The sequence below is a fragment of the Leptodactylus fuscus genome, chromosome 8 (assembly GCF_031893055.1).
Source record: "Leptodactylus fuscus isolate aLepFus1 chromosome 8, aLepFus1.hap2, whole genome shotgun sequence".
Lineage (NCBI taxonomy): Eukaryota > Metazoa > Chordata > Amphibia > Anura > Leptodactylidae > Leptodactylus > Leptodactylus fuscus.
The window spans coordinates 96,415,836-96,440,943 of record NC_134272.1 but is presented as its reverse complement, the minus strand read 5'-3'; the positions used below and the strand labels follow the sequence as shown (position 1 = coordinate 96,440,943).

At 42.2% G+C, this 25,108-nt stretch overlaps 1 protein-coding gene across 6 annotated transcripts in view; it reads right to left on the bottom strand.

Moving 5' to 3' along the window:
• The window catches only part of KALRN (kalirin RhoGEF kinase), a 311,247-nt gene that overhangs the window by 157,244 nt on the left and 128,895 nt on the right, over positions 1-25,108 (bottom strand). For all 6 annotated transcript variants that reach the window (XM_075284733.1, XM_075284737.1, XM_075284732.1 and 3 more), the window contains exons 8-11: positions 17,940-18,071; positions 17,499-17,729; positions 14,163-14,285; positions 9,598-9,789 (exon numbers count right to left, since the gene is read on the bottom strand). In XM_075284733.1, coding sequence (XP_075140834.1) covers positions 9,598-9,789; positions 14,163-14,285; positions 17,499-17,729; positions 17,940-18,071 — 678 coding nt within the window. The remainder of the gene's footprint in view (positions 1-9,597; positions 9,790-14,162; positions 14,286-17,498; positions 17,730-17,939; positions 18,072-25,108) is intronic.

The window sequence follows — 25,108 nt, the reverse complement described above, 5'->3', positions numbered from 1 at the left end:
CAACAACAGGAGAAGGAAGAGATCAACAAGAGGAGAAGGAAGAGATCAACAAGAGGAGAAGAAGAGATCAATGAGAGGAGAAGAAGAGATCAACAAGAGGAGAAGAAGAGATCAACAAGAGGAAAAGGAAGAGATCAACAAGAGGAGAAGAAGAGATCAACAAGAGGAGAAGAAGAGATCAACAAGAGGAGAAGGAAGAGATCAACGAGAGGAGAAGGAAGAGATGAACAAGAGGAGAAGGAAGAGATCAATGAGAGGAGAAGAAGAGATGAACAAGAGGAGAAGGAAGAGATGAACAAGAGGAGAAGGAAGAGATCAATGAGAGGAGAAGAAGAGATCAACAAGAGGAGAAGAAGAGATCAACAAGAGGAGAAGGAAGAGATCAACAAGAGGAGAAGAAGAGATCAACAAGAGGAGAAGAAGAGATCAACAAGAGGAGAAGGAAGAGATCAACAAGAGGAGAAGGAAGAGATCAACAAGAGGAGAAGGAAGAGATCAACAAGAGGAGAAGAAGAGATCAACAAGAGGAGAAGAAGAGATCAACAAGAGGAGAAGGAAGAGATCAACAAAAGGAGAAGGAAGAGATCAACAAGAGGAGAAGGAAGAGATCAACAAGAGGAGAAGAAGAGATCAATAAGAGGAGAAGGAAGAGATCAACGAGAGGAGAAGGAAGAGATCAACGAGAGGAGAAGGAAGAGATCAACAAGAGGAGAAGGAAGAGATCAACGAGAGGAGAAGGAAGAGATCAACGAGAGGAGAAGGAGAGATCAACAAGAGGAGAAGGAAGAGATCAACAAGAGGAGAAGGAAGAGATCAACGAGAGGAGAAGAAGAGATCAACAAGAGGAGAAGAAGAGATCAACAAGAGGAGAAGGAAGAGATCAACAAGAGGAGAAGAAGAGATCAACAAGAGGAGAAGAAGAGATCAACAAGAGGAGAAGGAAGAGATCAATGAGAGGAGAAGAAGAGATCAACAAGAGGAGAAGAAGAGATCAACAAGAGGAGAAGGAAGAGATCAACAAGAGGAGAAGAAGAGATCAACAAGAGGAGAAGAAGAGATCAACAAGAGGAGAAGGAAGAGATCAACAAGAGGAGAAGAAGAGATCAACAAGAGGAGAAGAAGAGATCAATAAGAGGAGAAGGAAGAGATCAACAAGAGGAGAAGAAGAGATCAATAAGAGGAGAAGGAAGAGATCAACGAGAGGAGAAAGAAGAGATCAACGAGAGGAGAAGGAAGAGATCAACGAGAGGAGAAGGAAGAGATCAACAAGAGGAGAAGGAAGAGATCAACGAGAGGAGAAGGAAGAGATCAACGAGAGGAGAAGAAGAGATCAACAAGAGGAGAAGGAAGAGATCAACAACAGGAGAAGGAAGAGATCAACGAGAGGAGAAGGAAGAGATCAACAAGAGGAGAAGAAGAGATCAACAAGAGGAGAAGAAGAGATCAACAAGAGGAGAAGAAGAGATCAACAAGAGGAGAAGGAAGAGATCAACAAGAGGAGAAGAAGAGATCAATAAGAGGAGAAGGAAGAGATCAACGAGAGGAGAAGGAAGAGATCAACAAGAGGAGAAGAAGAGATCAACAAGAGGAGAAGGAAGAGATCAACAAGAGGAGAAGAAGAGATCAATAAGAGGAGAAGGAAGAGATCAACGAGAGGAGAAGGAAGAGATCAACGAGAGGAGAAGAAGAGATCCACGAGAGGAGAAGGAAGAGATCAACGAGAGGAGAAGGAAGAGATCAACGAGAGGAGAAGGAAGAGATCAACGAGAGGAGAAGGAAGAGATCAACAACAGGAGAAGGAAGAGATCAACGAGAGGAGAAGAAGAGATCAACAAGAGGAGAAGGAAGAGATCAACGAGAGGAGAAGGAAGAGATCAACAAGAGGAGAAGAAGAGATCAACAAGAGGAGAAGAAGAGATCAACAAGAGAAGAAGGAAGAGATCAACGAGAGGAGAAGGAAGAGATCAACAACAGGAGAAGGAAGAGATCAACGAGAGGAGAAGGAAGAGATCAACAAGAGGAGAAGAAGAGATCAACGAGAGGAGAAGGAAGAGATCAACGAGAGGAGAAGGAAGAGATCAACGAGAGGAGAAGGAAGAGATCAACGAGAGGAGAAGAAGAGATCAACAAGAGGAGAAGGAAGAGATCAACGAGAGGAGAAGAAGAGATCCACGAGAGGAGAAGGAAGAGATCAACAAGAGGAGAAGGAAGAGATCAACGAGAGGAGAAGGAAGAGATCAACGAGAGGAGAAGAAGAGATCAATAAGAGGAGAAGGAAGAGATCAACGAGAGGAGAAGGAAGAGATCAACGAGAGGAGAAGAAGAGATCCACGAGAGGAGAAGGAAGAGATCAACGAGTGGAGAAGGAAAAGACAAAAGTCAGCAACATGTAGAGAAGGAAGAGACAGCAAATCTACCAAGAGAAAAAAAGGAGGAGACAGACGACACCACCGAGAAGAAAAAGAGATTGATAAGAGGTTTCTTGGGATTAATGGGGCAGATTTATGACGACTTCTGCGCCAGTTTTCAACCATACAAGTCATTAAAATTTCACAATATTTCTTGCAGGAATCATTTTTGCACAAAAATTTACAACTTTTTCTTTTTTTATACAAGCACATCTTTCCCAAAAAGTAAGCGTGGCCTAAGTGTGCGGGGGCAGGGTCAGGAAGAGCTGCCAAATTTATTATCAGAAATCTGCTGTAAATCTACACAAGCCATAAAGTGGCAATGATTTCCATCCAGATGCAAGTCCCAGCGGAGGGGGCACCTTATTATAGAGGAGCTGCACCCCCCGGCCGGCTCAAGGAATAGCAATGACAGACGTCAGAAATCTCCCCAATGGCTCTACATCTTTACCAGGGGACTACAATAAAAGGTTCATTGTGGCTCCTCTACACAAGGATCTCCCACAATTGCCCCCCCATTACTATAGGACAGGAGGGCAGAATCACATCTCTGTCACCCCAAATCTCCCCACAGGACTCTTATTACTCATCATTACAGTGATCTGAGGTCTCTGTGACCTTGTAATGTCTTCAGTCCCCGCGTGATATCAAAATCTCATTAATGTCCAAACAGGAAAGAATCCTAATTAAAGGACGCTAATTAGGGCTAATGACAATTATCTCTCAGGTGCGGGCAGTGAAATTAGATCAATAACTGGAACAACTTGTGAGGGACACGGAGTGATATTAATATCTGACACAGATCATGTCCCTGATCCAAGACGCTGAGATCTGCAGTCTGTGCAAGTTACAATGAAAATAGTGAGAGCAGAAGGAGCTGTGGCCCTAAGATATAGAAACAGCGGGGCCGGCACAAACGTATCTACCCCAGAGACACCACACACATTATAGTCTATGCATATATATATATCAGCCTCTGTATAACACCCAGATGACACCTCAGTGACATGAATCATCTGCTAGCACTGTATAACATACTGACATCCTGTATTATACTCCAGAGCTGCACTCACTATTCTGCTGGTACAGTCACTGTGTACATACATTACATTACTTATCCTGTATTATACTCCAGAGCTGCGCTCACTATTCTGCTGGTGCAGTCACTGTGTACATACATTACATTACTTATCCTGTATTATACTCCAGAGCTGCGCTCACTATTCTGCTGGTAGAGTCACTGTGTACATACATTACATTACTTATCATGTATTATACCCCAGAGCTGCGCTCACTATTCTGCAGGTACAGTCACTGTGTACATACATTACATTACTTATCCTATATTATACTCCAGAGCTGCGCTCACTATTCTGCTGGTGCAGTCACTGTGTACATACATTACATTACTTATCCTGTATTATACTCCAGAGCTGCGCTCACTATTCTGCTGGTCACTGTGTACATACATTACATTACTTATCCTGTATTATACTCCAGAGCTGCGCTCACTATTCTGCTGGTGCAGTCACTGTGTACATACATTACATTACTTATCCTGTATTATACTCCAGAGCTGTGCTCACTATTCTGCTGGTACAGTCACTGTGTACATACATTACATTACTTATCCTGTATTATACTCCAGAGCTGCGCTCACTATTCTGCTGGTGCAGTCACTGTGTACATACATTACTTATCCTGTATTATACTCCAGAGCTGCGCTCACTATTCTGCTGGTGCAGTCACTGTGTACATACATTACATTACTTACCCTGTATTATACCCCAGAGCTGTGCTCACTATTCTGCTGGTACAGTCACTGTGTACATACATTACATTACTTATCCTGTATTATACTCCAGAGCTGCGCTCACTATTCTGCTGGTACAGTCACTGTGTACATACATTACATTACTTATCCTGTATTATACTCCAGAGCTGCGCTCACTATTCTGCTGGTGCAGTCACTGTGTACATACATTACATTACTTATCCTGTATTATACTCCAGAGCTGCGCTCACTATTCTGCTGGTGCAGTCACTGTGTACATACATTACATTACTTATCCTGTATTATACTCCAGAGCTGCGCTCACTATTCTGCTGGTGCAGTCACTGTGTACATACATTACATTACTTATCCTGTATTATACTCCAGAGCTGCGCTCACTATTCTGCTGGTGCAGTCACTGTGTACATACATTACATTAATTATCCTGTATTATACTCCAGAGCTGCGCTCACTATTCTGCTGGTACAGTCACTGTGTACATACATTACATTACTTATCCTGTAGTATACTCCAGAGCTGCGCTCACTATTCTGCTGGTACAGTCACTGTGTACATACATTACATTACTTATCCTGTATTATACTCCAGAGCTGCGCTCACTATTCTGCTGGTGCAGTCACTGTGTACATACATTACATTACTTATCCTGTATTATACTCCAGAGCTGCGCTCACTATTCTGCTGGTGCAGTCACTGTGTACATACATTACATTACTTATCCTGTATTATACTCCAGAGCTGCGCTCACTATTCTGCTGGTGCAGTCACTGTGTACATACATTACATTACTTATCCGGTATTATACTCCAGAGCTGCTCTCACTATTCTGCTGGTGCAGTCACTGTGTACATACATTACATTACTTATCCTGTATTATACCCCAGAGCTGCGCTCACTATTCTGCTGGTACAGTCACTGTGTACATACATTACATTACTTATCCTGTATTATACTCCAGAGCTGCGCTCACTATTCTGCTGGTGCAGTCACTGTGTACATACATTACATTACTTATCCTGTATTATACTCCAGAGCTGCGCTCACTATTCTGCTGGTGCAGTCACTGTGTACATACATTACATTACTTATCCTGTATTATACCCCAGAGCTGCGCTCACTATTCTGCTGGTACAGTCACTGTGTACATACATTACATTACTTATCCTGTATTATACTCCAGAGCTGCGCTCACTATTCTGCTGGTGCAGTCACTGTGTACATACATTACTTATCCTGTATTATACTCCAGAGCTGCGCTCACTATTCTGCTGGTACAGTCACTGTGTACATACATTACATTACTTATCCTGTATTATACCCCAGAGCTGCGCTCACTATTCTGCTGGTACAGTCACTGTGTACATACATTACATTACTTATCCTGTATTATACTCCAGAGCTGCGCTCACTATTCTGCTGGTGCAGTCACTGTGTACATACATTACATTACTTATCCTGTATTATACTCCAGAGCTGCGCTCACTATTCTGCTGGTGCAGTCACTGTGTACATACATTACATTACTTATCCTGTACTATACTCCAGAGCTGCGCTCACTATTCTGCTGGTGCAGTCACTGTGTACATACATTACATTACTTATCCTGTACTATACTCCAGAGCTGCGCTCACTATTCTGCTGGTACAGTCACTGTGTACATACATTACATTACTTATCCTGTATTATACTCCAGAGCTGCGCTCACTATTCTGCTGGTGCAGTCACTGTGTACATACATTACATTACTTATCCTGTATTATACTCCAGAGCTGCGCTCACTATTCTGCTGGTGCAGTCACTGTGTACATACATTACATTACTTATCCTGTATTATACTCCAGAGCTGCGCTCACTATTCTGCTGGTGCAGTCACTGTGTACATACATTACATTACTTATCCTGTATTATACTCCAGAGCTGCGCTCACTATTCTGCTGGTGCAGTCACTGTGTACATACATTACATTACTTATCCTGTATTATACCCCAGAGCTGCGCTCACTATTCTGCTGGTACAGTCACTGTGTACATACATTACATTACTTATCCTGTATTATACCCCAGAGCTGCGCTCACTATTCTGCTGGTGCAGTCACTGTGTACATACATTACATTACTTATCCTGTATTATACCCCAGAGCTGCGCTCACTATTCTGCTGGTGCAGTCACTGTGTACATACATTACATTACTTATCCTGTATTATACTCCAGAGCTGCGCTCACTATTCTGCTGGTACAGTCACTGTGTACATACATTACATTACTGATCCTGTATTATACTCCAGAGCTGCGCTCACTATTCTGCTGGTGCAGTCACTGTGTACATACATTACATTACTTATCCTGTATTATACTCCAGAGCTGCGCTCACTATTCTGCTGGTACAGTCACTGTGTACATACATTACATTACTGATCCTGTATTATACTCCAGAGCTGCGCTCACTATTCTGCTGGTACAGTCACTGTGTACATACATTACATTACTTATCCTGTATTATACTCCAGAGCTGCGCTCACTATTCTGCTGGTACAGTCACTGTGTACATACATTACATTACTGATCCTGTATTATACTCCAGAGCTGCGCTCACTATTCTGCTGGTACAGTCACTGTGTACATACATTACATTACTTATCCTGTATTATACTCCAGAGCTGCGCTCACTATTCTGCTGGTACAGTCACTGTGTACATACATTACATTACTTATCCTGTATTATACTCCAGAGCTGCGCTCACTATTCTGCTGGTACAGTCACTGTGTACATACATTACATTACTTATCCTGTATTATACTCCAGAGCTGCGCTCACTATTCTGCTGGTACAGTCACTGTGTACATACATTACATTACTTATCCTGTATTATACTCCAGAGCTGCGCTCACTATTCTGCTGGTACAGTCACTGTGTACATACATTACATTACTGATCCTGTATTATACTCCAGAGCTGCGCTCACTATTCTGCTGGTGCAGTCACTGTGTACATACATTACATTACTTATCCTGTATTATACTCCAGAGCTGCGCTCACTATTCTGCTGGTACAGTCACTGTGTACATACATTACATTACTTATCCTGTATTATACTCCAGAGCTGCGCTCACTATTCTGCTGGTACAGTCACTGTGTACATACATTACATTACTTATCCTGTATTATACTCCAGAGCTGCGCTCACTATTCTGCTGGTGCAGTCACTGTGTACATACATTACATTACTTATCCTGTATTATACCCCAGAGCTGCGCTCACTATTCTGCTGGTGCAGTCACTGTGTACATACATTACATTACTTATCCTGTATTATACTCCAGAGCTGCGCTCACTATTCTGCTGGTGCAGTCACTGTGTACATACATTACATTACTTATCCTGTATTATACTCCAGAGCTGCGCTCACTATTCTGCTGGTGCAGTCACTGTGTACATACATTACATTACTTATCCTGTATTATACTCCAGAGCTGCGCTCACTATTCTGCTGGTACAGTCACTGTGTACATACATTACATTACTTATCCTGTATTATACTCCAGAGCTGCGCTCACTATTCTGCTGGTACAGTCACTGTGTACATACATTACATTACTTATCCTGTATTATACACCAGAGCTGCGCTCACTATTCTGCTGGTGCAGTCACTGTGTACATACATTACATTACTTATCCTGTATTATACCCCAGAGCTGCGCTCACTATTCTGCTGGTACAGTCACTGTGTACATACATTACATTACTTATCCTGTATTATACTCCAGAGCTGCGCTCACTATTCTGCTGGTACAGTCACTGTGTACATACATTACATTACTTATCCTGTATTATACTCCAGAGCTGCGCTCACTATTCTGCTGGTACAGTCACTGTGTACATACATTACATTACTTATCCTGTATTATACTCCAGAGCTGCGCTCACTATTCTGCTGGTGCAGTCACTGTGTACATACATTACATTACTTATCCTGTATTATACTCCAGAGCTGCGCTCACTATTCTGCTGGTGCAGTCACAGTGTACATACATTACATTACTTATCCTGTATTATACTCCAGAGCTGCGCTCACTATTCTGCTGGTACAGTCACTGTGTACATACATTACATTACTTATCCTGTATTATACTCCAGAGCTGCGCTCACTATTCTGCTGGTACAGTCACTGTGTACATACATTACATTACTTATCCTGTATTATACTCCAGAGCTGCGCTCACTATTCTGCTGGTACAGTCACTGTGTACATACATTACATTACTTATCCTGTATTATACACCAGAGCTGCGCTCACTATTCTGCTGGTGCAGTCACTGTGTACATACATTACATTACTTATCCTGTATTATACCCCAGAGCTGCGCTCACTATTCTGCTGGTACAGTCACTGTGTACATACATTACATTACTTATCCTGTATTATACTCCAGAGCTGCGCTCACTATTCTGCTGGTACAGTCACTGTGTACATACATTACATTACTTATCCTGTATTATACTCCAGAGCTGCGCTCACTATTCTGCTGGTACAGTCACTGTGTACATACATTACATTACTTATCCTGTATTATACTCCAGAGCTGCGCTCACTATTCTGCTGGTGCAGTCACTGTGTACATACATTACATTACTTATCCTGTATTATACTCCAGAGCTGCGCTCACTATTCTGCTGGTACAGTCACTGTGTACATACATTACATTACTTATCCTGTATTATACTCCAGAGCTGCGCTCACTATTCTGCTGGTGCAGTCACTGTGTACATACATTACATTACTTATCCTGTATTATACTCCAGAGCTGCGCTCACTATTCTGCTGGTGCAGTCACAGTGTACATACATTACTTATCCTGTATTATACCCCAGAGCTGCGCTCACTATTCTGCTGGTACAGTCACTGTGTACATACATTACATTACTTATCCTGTATTATACTCCAGAGCTGCGCTCACTATTCTGCTGGTACAGTCACTGTGTACATACATTACATTACTTATCCTGTATTATACCCCAGAGCTGCGCTCACTATTCTGCTGGTGCAGTCACTGTGTACATACATTACATTACTTATCCTGTATTATACTCCAGAGCTGCGCTCACTATTCTGCTGGTGCAGTCACTGTGTACATACATTACATTACTTATCCTGTATTATACTCCAGAGCTGTGCTCACTATTCTGCTGGTGCAGTCACTGTGTACATACATTACATTACTTATCCTGTATTATACTCCAGAGCTGCGCTCACTATTCTGCTGGTGCAGTCACTGTGTACATACATTACATTACTTATCCTGTATTATACCCCAGAGCTGCGCTCACTATTCTGCTGTATATAGTGCTGACTATATCAGTGGCAGATTACATTTGCCCAGGAGTTCGGCTCTTACCTCCTTAGTGTGACTGTGGAAGGAGACGGACATGTCCAGCAGTAGCTTCCTCTGCTCCACCCTGCGGACAAAGTCCTGTATCCGCACCTCCAGGTGTCTGGCCGCCTTGTAGATCTCCTCTGGGTCACATTCGCCAGTCTGCGCCAGCTGCTCTGCGGCCTCCAGTAACTTGTCGGCATTGGTGTACGTGTTCTGCCAAAAAAGAAAATGACACAAAAGATGTAAAATCTCCACCATGAAATTGCTAGAAGCTGTAGTGATGGGAATCCACAGTAATATGGCCACCAGGGGGCGCTGCTACACTGTGAGCCGGGGAGAGATCACAGCCAAGGCTTCCTGTATACATCCCTGCCGCCATATATCCAGGTGACTAGTCGGCGACACTGCACAGATATGACGGATACTAGAAATACTCGGTGATTTTACGGGTGATTTCTGAGGTTTAGGGGAGACATTATGTTGCACCACTGCGCTGCACAAGTCTCCGTGGAGATCACTCGGGTGCGACTTTACATGGAAATCACCAATGTAAAATTTTTGCAATTTAATATTCCCGAAATCACAGAAACTGTCAGGATCAGTCACCGCGCAGCGCAGGCCATATGAATACGCCACCATGATACCGCGCGGGTACAGACATACCAACCAGGACTAATGGGATAGACGTCACCCAGCTTTCCAAAAAGCCTGAATGGAATGTAAATCATCAGGGCCACAAAACCAATCAGGAAACATCCAGAAAGCCAGAAATAACAGACAGTAAACAGAAGAATGACTGCGCTGATACACTGTAACGCTACACCACAACAATTAATAACAGAGGTGATGAATGAAGACGCTCGTGCTGTGGGGATGGGAAGACTCGCTGCCGCGACCACACGTGACAGCAGAACGGGGGCGGATACAAATATGGGAGTTGTGGAGGGGTCTTAGAGGGCAGGAGACTCCTGACACCCACCACATGTACGGCAGGGGGGCGACTAAACAACTAAATATAGATTGTGATGGCGCCCGAGGGGAGTTGTAGGGCGAGGGGGGCGACATTGGTGGCTACACGGTAGCAAGGAACAGTGGCTATGGTTACTGTATCCGCCCACATGACTGGCTGCTCGCGGTGAAGGCTACATGTAAAACACGGCAGCTTAATCTCATCAGTACAGAGATGATACAATTACGGATAATGGCGGTACATAGCGCGCCCTCACCATTCACCCCGAAGACGTCTCCCCTTAATCCACTACAAGCAATAAGCGGCATCACTGTCTGACATCTTCTCATTTCTACTTGCAGTCAATGAATGGAAGAATCCCGAGTCTGAGACAATCATTACTGAAGGTTTGTTACAATGTATCCAAGTCTGTACATCACAGATGTCTCTTTGAGGGGTTCGCTACACTGTATCCATTAGTTTAGCTTATACAGGGGGGTCTACACTGAAGCGACCAATGTATTCCCTCCATCCATCGTCCCACCGTCTCATACAGAGAGAACAGAGAGCACATCTGCAGTCAAGGGTTAATCCCATTTCTTTTTCATTCGGTGTTTGTTGCTCTGCATGATGATGAAATTGCCGCCCACCGCACTTCCGGAACGCTGTTTTTCCACACTCCATGATCTCCAGAATTATGGTTAATGCAGCCATTCAGAAAGATGGAGAAGAATCAGAAACACAAGAAGAAACCTCACAGGAGCTCAACCGTACAACCATCATCAATATGGAAACAATGTGACAGAGGAGCTGTACATACACAATGATACAATGTGACAGAGGAGCTGTACATACACAATGATACAATGTGACAGAGGAGCTGTACATACACAATGATACAATGTGACAGAGGAGCTGTACATTACACGGGGGATACAATGTGACAATGGAGCTGTACATTACACAATGATACAATGTGACAATGGAGCTGTACATTACACGGGGGATACAATGTGACAATGGAGCTGTACATTACACAATGATACAATGTGACAGAGGAGCTGTACATACACAATGATACAATGTGACAATGGAGCTGTACATTACACAGTGATACAATGTGACAATGGAGCTGTACATTACACAGTGATACAATGTGACAATGGAGCTGTACATACACAATGATACAATGTGACAATGGAGCTGTACATTACACAGTGATACAATGTGACAGAGGAGCTGTACATACACAATGATACAATGTGACAGAGGAGCTGTACATACACAATGATACAATGTGACAGAGGAGCTGTACATTACACAATGATACAATGTGACAATGGAGCTGTACATTACACAGTGATACAATGTGACAGAGGAGCTGTACATTACACAGTGATACAATGTGACAGAGGAGCTGTACATTACACAGTGATACAATGTGACAGAGGAGCTGTACATTACACAGTGATACAATGTGACAATGGAGCTGTACATTACACAATGATACAATGTGACAGAGGAGCTGTACATTACACAATGATACAATGTGACAATGGAGCTGTACATTACACAATGATACAATGTGACAGAGGAGCTGTACATTACACAATGATACAATGTGACAGAGGAGCTGTACATTACACAATGATACAATGTGACAGGAGCTGTACATTACACAATGATACAATGTGACAGAGGAGCTGTACATTACACAATGATACAATGTGACAGGAGCTGTACATTACACAATGATACAATGTGACAGAGGAGCTGTACATTACACAATGATACAATGTGACAGAGGAGCTGTACATTACACAATGATACAATGTGACAGAGGAGCTGTACATTACACAATGATACAATGTGACAGAGGAGCTGTACATTACACAATGATACAATGTGATGGAGGAACTGTACATTACACAATGATACAATGTGACAGAGGAGCTGTACATTACACAGTGATACAATGTGACAGAAGAGCTATACATTACACAATGATACAATGTGACAGAGGAGATGTACATTACACTGGGGATACAATGTGACAGAGGAGCTGTTCATTACACAATGATACAATGTGACAGAGGAGCTGTACATTACACAATGATACAATGTGACAGAGGAGCTGTACATTACACAATGATACAATGTGATGGAGGAACTGTACATTACACAATGATACAATGTGACAGAGGAGCTGTACATTACACAGTGATACAATGTGACAGAAGAGCTATACATTACACAATGATACAATGTGACAGAGGAGATGTACATTACACTGGGGATACAATGTGACAGAGGAGCTGTTCATTACACAGGGGATACAATGTGACAGAGGAGCTGTACATTACACGGGGGATACAATGTGACAGAGGAGCTGTACATTACACAATGATACAATGTGACAGAGGAGCTGTACATTACACAATGATACAATTTGACAGAGGAGCTGTACATTACACAGTGATACAATGTGACAGAGGAGCTGTACATTACACAGAGATACAATGTGACAGAGGAGCTGTACATTACACGGGGGATACAATGTGACAGAGGAGCTGTACATTACACAGTGATACAATGTGACAGAGGAGCTGTACATTAAACAGTGATACAATGTGACAGAGGAGCTGTACATTACACTGTGATACAATGTGACAGAGGAGCTGTACATTACACAGTGATACAATGTGACAGAGGAGCTGTACATTACACAGTGATACAATGTGACAGAGGAGATGTACATTACACAGTGATACAATGTGACAGAGGAGATGTACATTACACTGGGAATACAATGTGACGGAGGAGCTGTACATTACACAGTGATACAATGTGACAGAGGAGCTGTACATTACACTGTGATACAATGTGACAGAGGAGCTGTACATTACACTGGGAATACAATGTGACGGAGGAGCTGTACATTACCCAGTGATACAATGTGACAGAGGAGCTGTACATTACACAATGATACAATGTGACAATGGAGCTGTACATTACACAGTGATACAATGTGACAGAGGAGCTGTACATTAAACAGTGATACAATGTGACAGAGGAGCTGTACATTACACTGGGAATACAATGTGACGGAGGAGCTGTACATTACCCAGTGATACAATGTGACAGAGGAGCTGTACATTACACAATGATACAATGTGACAGAGGAGCTGTACATTACACAGTGATACAATGTGACAGAGAAGATGTACATTACACTGGGAATACAATGTGACAGAGGAGCTGTACATTACACTGTGATACAATGTGACAGAGGAGCTGTACATTACACTGGGAATACAATGTGACGGAGGAGCTGTACATTACCCAGTGATACAATGTGACAGAGGAGCTGTACATTACACAGAGATACAATGTGACAGAGGAGCTGTACATGACACGGGGGGATACAATGTGACAGAGGAGCTGTACCTTACAGGACTCTTCTGCATATTGAATACAGATGGAGGAGACTGCGGTGCCTGTAATTGGTCTCTATTAGTCACATTCACTCCACCACTTTCCCCATCATTAATGACTACAGATCCCAGTATGGGGAGAGGATGGGGGTAGCGGACCCAGAAATCCTTATTTTAAAAAAATAAAATGAATGCAGTATTACCTGTGCGACCTCCTCAAAGTCGTCGTGCCTCTTCTGCAGTGCCCGCGCCCGGTGCAGAGATTTGCCCACTCCAGTGTGTTTACTGAGGAAAGCTTCTCCATGATTCTCAATCCAATCCAGGACCTGCAGAGGAGAAGAGGAAGGAACTGATCAGTGGTGGTAAAACTCAGATCTACAGGCGCAGCGTCACAGGAGCTTGTAGGTCACAGCCACCGTAACTGTAAGAGCTTTATATCATGGCGTCAAGTTATACTGTATCCTACCACAGTTCTCTGCCCTGCAACACCACTACCTGGAAGGAGTAAATAGATCTGTTCATCTCAGGCCTCATGGTTCATGAACAGAATGCAATAACTGAAGTCAAGACTGACACAAGAGAAAAGCACTAATAGACAGGGAGCAGAGGCATGGAACCCTGCATAGCATTGTGGGTTCGCCTGTCATTGTGCTGCGGCTGCTGAGGTTTTATGTTATTGCTTCGGATCCTTACAGTTGTCACAGTCACATCTGTTAGGGCTGGGGGTCAGCGCACACAATGGAGGGGCGGTCCCCAGAGGAGCCGAATTATACACAGCTTTGTGTTATCACACGTGTCCTATAGACAGAAGATCCTGCCTGACTGCAGCAGCTCATAATGGATCCAAGAAGACAGAATATCTTAATTAGACACCAGGTCAGTAATTAGCATAAATGAGAGCGGTCATAAATTATCATGGGGGTCCACCAATAAAGAGGCCTGGTGGTTTTACAGGCGGTGATATGGGAATACAATCTATTACTATCTGTTATCAGCCATGTCAGGAGGGGAGAGGCCGACTGTAGGACAGGGGAATACAATCTATTACTATCTGGTATCAGCCATGTCAGGAGAGGAGAGGCCGACTGTAGGACAGGGGAATACAATCTATTACTATCTGGTATCAGCCATGTCAGGAGAGGAGAGGCCGACTGTAGGACAGGGGAATACAATCTATTACTATCTGTTATCAGCCATGTCAGGAGGGGAGAGGCCGACTGTAGGACAGGGGAATACAATCTATTACTATCTGTTATCAGCCATGTCAGGAGAGGCCGACTGTAGGACAGGAGAATACAATCTATTACTATCTGTTATCAGCCATGTCAGGAGAGGAGAGGCCGACTGTAGGACAGGGAAATACAATCTATTACTATCTGGTGTCAGCCATGTCAGGAGAGGAGAGGCCGACTGTAGGACAGGGGAATACAATCTATTACTATCTGTTATCAGCCATGTCAGGAGAGGAGAGGCCGACTGTAGGACAGGGGAATACAATCTATTACTATCTGTTATCAGCCATGTCAGGAGAGGCCGACTGTAGGACAGGAGAATACAATCTATTACTATCTGTTATCAGCCATGTCAGGAGAGGCCGACTGTAGGACAGGAGAATACAATCTATTACTATCTGTTATCTGCCATGTCAGGAGAGGAGAGGCCGACTGTAGGACAGGGGAATACAATCTATTACTATCTGTTATCAGCCATGTCAGGAGAGGCCGACTGTAGGACAGGAGAATACAATCTATTACTATCTGTTATCAGCCATGTCAGGAGAGGAGAGGCCGACTGTAGGACAGGGGAATACAATCTATTACTATCTGTTATCAGCCATGTCAGGAGAGGAGAGGCCGACTGTAGGACAGGAGAATACAATCTATTACTATCTGTTATCAGCCATGTCAGGAGAGGAGAGGCCGACTGTAGGACAGGAGAATACAATCTATTACTATCTGTTATCAGCCATGTCAGGAGAGGAGAGGCCGACTGTAGGACAGGGGAATACAATCTATTACTATCTGTTATCAGCCATGTCAGGAGAGGCAGACTGTAGGACAGGGGAATACAATCTATTACTATCTGTTATCAGCCATGTCAGGAGAGGAGAGGCCGACTGTAGGACAGGAGAATACAATCTATTACTATCTGTTATCAGCCATGTCAGGAGAGGAGAGGCCGACTGTAGGACAGGAGAATACAATCTATTACTATCTGTTATCAGCCATGTCAGGAGAGGAGAGGCCGACTGTAGGACAGGGGAATACAATCTATTACTATCTGTTATCAGCCATGTCAGGAGAGGAGAGGCCGACTGTAGGACAGGGGAATACAATCTATTACTATCTGTTATCAGCCATGTCAGGAGAGGCCGACTGTAGGACAGGGGAATACAATCTATTACTATCTGTTATCAGCCAAATACAATAAACTACATAAATGCCCCAGAGGGTTGCCAGTATTTATCCACGCAGCCGTCTCCATAGCCTTTATCCATCACTTGCTTTCTGGCAGGAGCGCCGTGGCTGGGGGAGGGGGATCAATACTTTCTGGACAAGTGACAAAAGCAGTAAAAAACATTTCTTTCTTACACAACAGAAATTTATCAGTATCACTGTCAGCGGAGACAGGGACGCGACACACAGGGGCGATTAACTAACAATGTACAGAGCGGCCATTATTTATGTGACATCAAGATGCAAATCAAGAAAAAGAGAAATGGATCCGGCAACAACGAACAATATCAGGAGCGGCTGAACCAGTGCAACAGAAAGTGTAAAATGCAGAGTGACCAGCGTCATGTGAACAGTCGCCTACACAGTGAATAACGTTAGATCAGTTTACTGACACTGTTGTGCTTCAACTTGGGCGAGATCTCTGCTCACTGTCAGTACATTTGGACATTTTTATTCATGCCTGGAGCCTAAAAACCTCGCCCTGCCCTAATACTTCTCACAGCTGAGGGGTTGTTACAATTCTATTCAATTGAGACCTTCCTGAGGTTGAATTCAGGGGTTTTTTTGGACCGGATTTTGACACGGAGGACACCTCAGAATCCGGCAAAAATGGCTCCGCTCCAGATTAGGCAGATTGTAAGAGGACGCTGAAAAACTGAGGGTCCTACTCAATCTGGACACGGACAGTGCTGCTGATTTTGCCGCAGAGTCCACGGTCAAGACTCCCCGATTAGATCCATCCGTCTGGTACCGGGGAAAGACGCCAAGGACTGGAGAGGAAATCGTCTTCATTTTCTACCATGTGAACGGCCCCTAAGAGACTGAGCCTCTTATTAAACCAGACATAGTGGCAGAAGGAATGGATTGAGGTTGGAGCACCGAATGCCAGGCTTATCTATTCCCACCTAAGATTCTTGGACTTTCTATCCATAGAACATGCCGGGCATGCTGTGTGGTGGCAAAGATGGCACAAAGCAGCACACAACCCAACCAGTATGATGGATAGCACCCTGGCCGTATTCTGTACTCAGCACTTCAGCTGACACGAGATTGTGTGATGGCGACTACAACACGACCGTTCACCTGTTGGACGTCCTGCTGAAAGACGCAGAGCTGGAGCCGCTGATGTAGACGCACTTTGCGGTGCTGCCATATACTTTCCAACCTTCGCTGGTGATGTAGAACTTCGTGGACAACATCCAAAACCTGGTGCACAGCCTTGGAGTAGTTGGCAGTGGCTGTGAGAGACTCGGAGTTCCCTGGGCTGAGAGGACGTTGCAAAACATCCAGCAAAGCTTTCCCGTCCTGACTGACCTAGGGGAATAAGATGAGAGGTCAGAGGAGGACACCTGGCATGGGAAGGAAGGGGAGAACAGTAATGTTAAAGGGGAACTCCACACTGCCACCTGAGCCAGTCATCATGCTAGGTATGGAGGCCCTCACATAAGGGGAATACAAGTTACAGCTGCAGGGTTATTGTGGGTCACAAAGCAGAGACATCACCGAGACCTGCGACATCTTTACCTCTGTATACGCCTGCGTCACCTCCTCGTAAAGCGTCTGATGATGATGAATCGCCATCTCCAACCCCTGCATCTCAGATGGGAGACCCCCATCATTACAGAGCTTGCACCAAGTGTCCACACCGGACAGGAACTGCAACAAAAAGAGTAAGAGTCACTATAAACATCACATCATGAGCAAGGCGAACAATCAGACGTGAGCCAAGTAGTGAGACGTACACAGAGGAGTCCTGTAATATCCTATAATACACAGAGGAGTCCTGTAATATCCTATAATACACAGAGGAGTCCTGTAATATCCTATAATACACAGAGGAGTCCTGTAATATCCTATAATACACAGAGGAGTCCTGTAATATCCTATAATACACAGAGGAGTCCTGTAATATCCTATAATACACAGAGGAGTCCTGTAATATCCTATAATACACAGAGGAGTCCTGTAATATCCTATAATACACAGAGGGGTCCTGTAATATCCTATAATACACAGAGGAGTCCTGTAATATCCTATAGTACACAGAGGAGTCCTGTAATATCCTATAATACACAGAGGAGTCCTGTAATATCCTATAATACACAGAGGGGTCCCGTAATATCCTATAATACACAGAGGAGTCCCGTAATATCCTATAATACACAGAGGAGTCCTGTAATATCCTATAATACACAGAGGAGTCCTGTAATATCCTATAATACACAGAGGAGTCCTGTAATATCCTATAATACACAGAGGAGTCCTGTAATATCCTATAATACACAGAGGGGTCCTGTAATATCCTATAATACACAGAGGAGTCCTGTAATATCCTATAATACACAGAGGAGTCCTGTAATATCCTATAATACACAGAGGAGTCCTGTAATATCCTATAATACACAGAGGAGTCCTGTAATATCCTATAATACACATAGGAGTCCTGTAATATCCTATAATACACATAGGAGTCCTGTAATATCCTATAATACACAGAGGGGTCCTGTAATATCCTATAATACACAGAGGAGTCCTGTAATATCCTATAATACACAGAGGAGTCCTGTGATATCCTATAGTACACAGAGGAGTCCTGTGATATCCTATAATACACAGAGGAGTCCTGTAATATCCTATAATACACAGAGGAGTCCTGTAATATCCTATAATACACAGAGGGGTCCTGTAATATCCTATAATACACAGAGGAGTCCTGTGATATCCTATAGTACACAGAGGAGTCCTGTAATATCCTATAATACACAGAGGAGTCCTGTAATATCCTATAGTACACAGAGGAGTCCTGTAATATCCTATAATACACAGAGGAGTCCTGTAATATCCTATAATACACAGAGGAGTCCTGTAATATCCTATAATACACAGAGGGGTCCCGTAATATCCTATAATACACAGAGGAGTCCTGTAATATCCTATAATACACAGAGGAGTCCTGTAATATCCTATAATACACAGAGGAGTCCTGTAATATCCTATAATACACAGAGGAGTCCTGTAATATCCTATAATACACAGAGGAGTCCTGTAATATCCTATAATACACAGAGGGGTCCTGTAATATCCTATAATACACAGAGGAGTCCTGTAATATCCTATAATACACAGAGGAGTCCTGTAATATCCTATAATACACAGAGGGGTCCTGCAATATCCTATAATACACAGAGGAGTCCTGTAATATCCTATAATACACAGAGGAGTCCTGTAATATCCTATAATACACAGAGGGGTCCTGTAATATCCTATAATACACAGAGGAGTCCTGTAATATCCTATAATACACAGAGGAGTCCTGTAATATCCTATAATACACAGAGGAGTCCTGTAATATCCTATAATACACAGAGGAGTCCTGTAATATCCTATAATACACATAGGAGTCCTGTAATATCCTATAATACACATAGGAGTCCTGTAATATCCTATAATACACAGAGGGGTCCTGTAATATCCTATAATACACAGAGGAGTCCTGTAATATCCTATAATACACAGAGGAGTCCTGTAATATCCTATAGTACACAGAGGAGTCCTGTGATATCCTATAATACACAGAGGAGTCCTGTAATATCCTATAATACACAGAGGAGTCCTGCAATATCCTATAATACACAGAGGAGTCCTGTAATATCCTATAATACACAGAGGGGTCCTGTAATATCCTATAATACACAGAGGGGTCCAGTGATATCCTATAATACACAGAGGAGTCCTGTAATATCCTATAATACACAGAGGGGTCCTGTAATATCCTATAGTACACAGAGGAGTCCTGTAATATCCTATAATACACAGAGGAGTCCTGTAATATCCTATAATACACAGAGGAGTCCTGTAATATCCTATAATACACAGAGGAGTCCTGTAATACCCTATAATACACAGAGGAGTCCTGTAATATCCTATAATACACAGAGGAGTCCTGTAATATCCTATAATACACAGAGGGGTCCTGTAATATCCTATAATACACAGAGGAGTCCTGTGATATCCTATAATACACAGAGGAGTCCTGTAATATCCTATAATACACAGAGGAGTCCTGTAATATCCTATAATACACAGAGGGGTCCTGTAATATCCTATAATACACAGAGGAGTCCTGTAATATCCTATAATACACAGAGGAGTCCTGTAATATCCTATAATACACAGAGGAGTCCTGTAATATCCTATAATACACAGAGGAGTCCTGTAATATCCTATAATACACAGAGGAGTCCTGTAATATCCTATAATACACAGAGGAGACCTGTAATATCCTATAATACACAGAGGGGTCCTGTAATATCCTATAATACACAGAGGAGTCCTGTAATATCCTATAGTACACAGAGGAGTCCTGTAATATCCTATAATACACAGAGGAGTCCTGTAATATCCTATAATACACATAGGAGTCCTTTAATATCCTATAATACACAGAGGAGTCCTGTAATATCCTATAATACACAGAGGAGTCCTGTAATATCCTATAATACACAGAGGAGTCCTGTGATATCCTATAATACACAGAGGAGTCCTGTGATATCCTATAATACACAGAGGGGTCCTGTAATATCCTATAGTACACAGAGGAGTCCTGTAATATCCTATAATACACAGAGGAGTCCTGTAATATCCTATAATACACAGAGGAGTCCTGTAATATCCTATAATACACAGAGGAGTCCTGTAATATCCTATAGTACACAGAGGAGTCCTGTAATATCCTATAGTACACAGAGGAGTCCTGTAATATCCTATAGTACACAGAGGAGTCCTGTAATATCCTATAGTACACAGAGGAGTCCTGTAATATCCTATAGTACACAGAGGAGTCCTGTAATATTCTATGATACACAGAGGAGTCCTGTAATATCCTATAATACACAGAGGAGTCCTGTAATATCCTATAATACACAGAGGAGTCCTGTAATATCCTATAATACACAGAGGAGTCCTGTAATATCCTATAATACACAGAGGAGTCCTGTAATATCTTATAATACACAGAGGAGTCCTGTAATATCCTATAATACACAGAGGAGTCCTGTAATATCCTATAGTACACATAGGAGTCCTGTAATATCCTATAATACACAGAGGAGTCCTGTAATATCCTATAATACACAGAGGAGTCCTGTAATATCCTATAATACACAGAGGAGTCCTGTAATATCATATAATACACAGAGGAGTCCTGTAATATCCTATAATACACAGAGGAGTCCTGTAATATCCTATAATACACAGAGGAGTCCTGTAATATCCTATAATACACAGAGGAGTCCTGTAATATCCTATAATACACAGAGGAGTCCTGTAATATCCTATAATACACAGAGGAGTCCTGTAATATCCTATAATACACAGAGGGGTCCTGTAATATCCTATAATACACAGAGGGGTCCTGTAATATCCTACAATACACAGAGGAGTCCTGTAATATCCTATAATACACAGAGGAGACCTGTAATATCCTATAATACACAGAGGAGTCCTGTAATATCCTATAATACACAGAGGAGTCCTGTAATATCCTATAATACACAGAGGAGTCCTGTAATATCCTATAATACACAGAGGAGTCCTGTAATATCCTATAATACACAGAGGAGTCCTGTAATATCCTATAATACACAGAGGAGTCCTGTAATATCCTATAATACACAGAGGAGACCTGTAATATCCTATAATACACAGAGGAGACCTGTAATATCCTATAATACACAGAGGAGTCCTGTAATATCCTATAATACACAGAGGAGTCCTGTAATATCCTATAATACACAGAGGAGTCCTGTAATATCCTATAATACACAGAGGGGTCCTGTAATATCCTATAATACACAGAGGAGTCCTGTAATATCCTATAATACACAGAGGGGTCCTGTAATATCCTATAATACACAGAGGGGTCCTGTAATATCCTATAATACACAGAGGGGTCCTGTAATATCCTATAATACACAGAGGAGTCCTGTAATATCCTATAATACACAGAGGGGTCCTGTAATATCCTATAATACACAGAGGAGTCCTGTAATATCCTATAATACACAGAGGAGTCCTGTAATATCCTATAATACACAGAGGGGTCCTGTAATATCCTATAATACACAGAGGAGTCCTGTAATATCCTATAATACACAGAGGAGTCCTGTAATATCCTATAATACACAGAGGAGACCTGTAATATCCTATAATACACAGAGGAGTCCTGTGATATCCTATAATACACAGAGGAGTCCTGTAATATCCTATAGTACACATAGGAGTCCTGTAATATCCTATAATACACAGAGGAGTCCTGTAATATCCTATAATACACAGAGGAGTCCTGTAATATCCTATAATACACAGAGGAGTCCTGTAATATCATATAATACACAGAGGAGTCCTGTAATATCCTATAATACACAGAGGAGTCCTGTAATATCCTATAATACACAGAGGAGTCCTGTAATATCCTATAATACACAGAGGAGTCCTGTAATATCCTATAATACACAGAGGAGTCCTGTAATATCCTATAATACACAGAGGAGTCCTGTAATATCCTATAATACACAGAGGGGTCCTGTAATATCCTATAATACACAGAGGGGTCCTGTAATATCCTACAATACACAGAGGAGTCCTGTAATATCCTATAGTACACATAGGAGTCCTGTAATATCCTATAATACACAGAGGAGTCCTGTAATATCCTATAATACACAGAGGAGTCCTGTAATATCCTATAATACACAGAGGAGTCCTGTAATATCCTATAATACACAGAGGAGTCCTGTAATATCCTATAATACACAGAGGAGTCCTGTAATATCCTATAGTACACAGAGGGGTCCTGTAATATCCTATAATACACAGAGGAGTCCTGTAATATCCTATAATACACAGAGGGGTCCTGTAATATCCTATAATACACAGAGGAGTCCTGTAATATCCTATAATACACAGAGGGGTCCTGTAATATCCTATAATACACAGAGGGGTCCTGTAATATCCTATAATACACAGAGGGGTCCTGTAATATCCTATAATACACAGAGGAGTCCTGTAATATCCTATAATACACAGAGGGGTCCTGTAATATCCTATAATACACAGAGGAGTCCTGTAATATCCTATAATACACAGAGGAGTCCTGTAATATCCTATAATACACAGAGGGGTCCTGTAATATCCTATAATACACAGAGGAGTCCTGTAATATCCTATAATACACAGAGGAGTCCTGTAATATCCTATAATACACAGAGGAGACCTGTAATATCCTATAATACACAGAGGAGTCCTGTGATATCCTATAATACACAGAGGAGTCCTGTGATATCCTATAATACACAGAGGGGTCCTGTAATATCCTATAATACACAGAGGAGTCCTGTAATATCCTATAGTACACAGAGGAGTCCTGTAATATCCTATGATACACAGAGGAGTCCTGTAATATCCTATAATACACAGAGGAGTCCTGTAATATCCTATAGTACACAGAGGAGTCCTGTAATATCCTATAGTACACAGAGGAGTCCTGTAATATCCTATAGTACACAGAGGAGTCCTGTAATATCCTATAGTACACAGAGGAGTCCTGTAATATCCTATAATACACAGAGGAGTCCTGTAATATCCTATAATACACAGAGGAGACCTGTAATATCCTATAATACACAGAGGGGTCCTGTAATATCCTATAATACACAGAGGAGTCCTGTAATATCCTATAGTACACAGAGGAGTCCTGTAATATCCTATAATACACAGAGGAGTCCTGTAATATCCTATAATACACATAGGAGTCCTTTAATATCCTATAATACACAGAGGAGTCCTGTAATATCCTATAATACACAGAGGAGTCCTGTAATATCCTATAATACACAGAGGAGTCCTGTGATATCCTATAATACACAGAGGAGTCCTGTGATATCCTATAATACACAGAGGAGTCCTGTAATATCCTATAATACACAGAGGAGTCCTGTAATATCCTATAATACACAGAGGGGTCCTGTAATATCCTATAATACACAGAGGAGTCCTGTAATATCCTATAATACACAGAGGAGTCCTGTAATATCCTATAATACACAGAGGAGTCCTGTAATATCCTATAATACACAGAGGGGTCCTGTAATATCCTATAATACACAGAGGAGTCCTGTAATATCCTATAATACACAGAGGGGTCCTGTAATATCCTATAATACACAGAGGAGTCCTGTAATATCCTATAATACACAGAGGAGTCCTGTAATATCCTATAATACACAGAGGAGTCCTGTAATATCCTATAATACACAGAGGAGTCCTGTAATATCCTATAATACACAGAGGAGTCCTGTAATATCCTATAATACACAGAGGAGTCCTGTAATATCCTATAATACACAGAGGAGACCTGTAATATCCTATAATACACAGAGGGGTCCTGTAATATCCTATAATACACAGAGGAGTCCTGTAATATCCTATAGTACACAGAGGAGTCCTGTAATATCCTATAATACACAGAGGAGTCCTGTAATATCCTATAATACACATAGGAGTCCTTTAATATCCTATAATACACAGAGGAGTCCTGTAATATCCTATAATACACAGAGGAGTCCTGTAATATCCTATAATACACAGAGGAGTCCTGTGATATCCTATAATACACAGAGGAGTCCTGTGATATC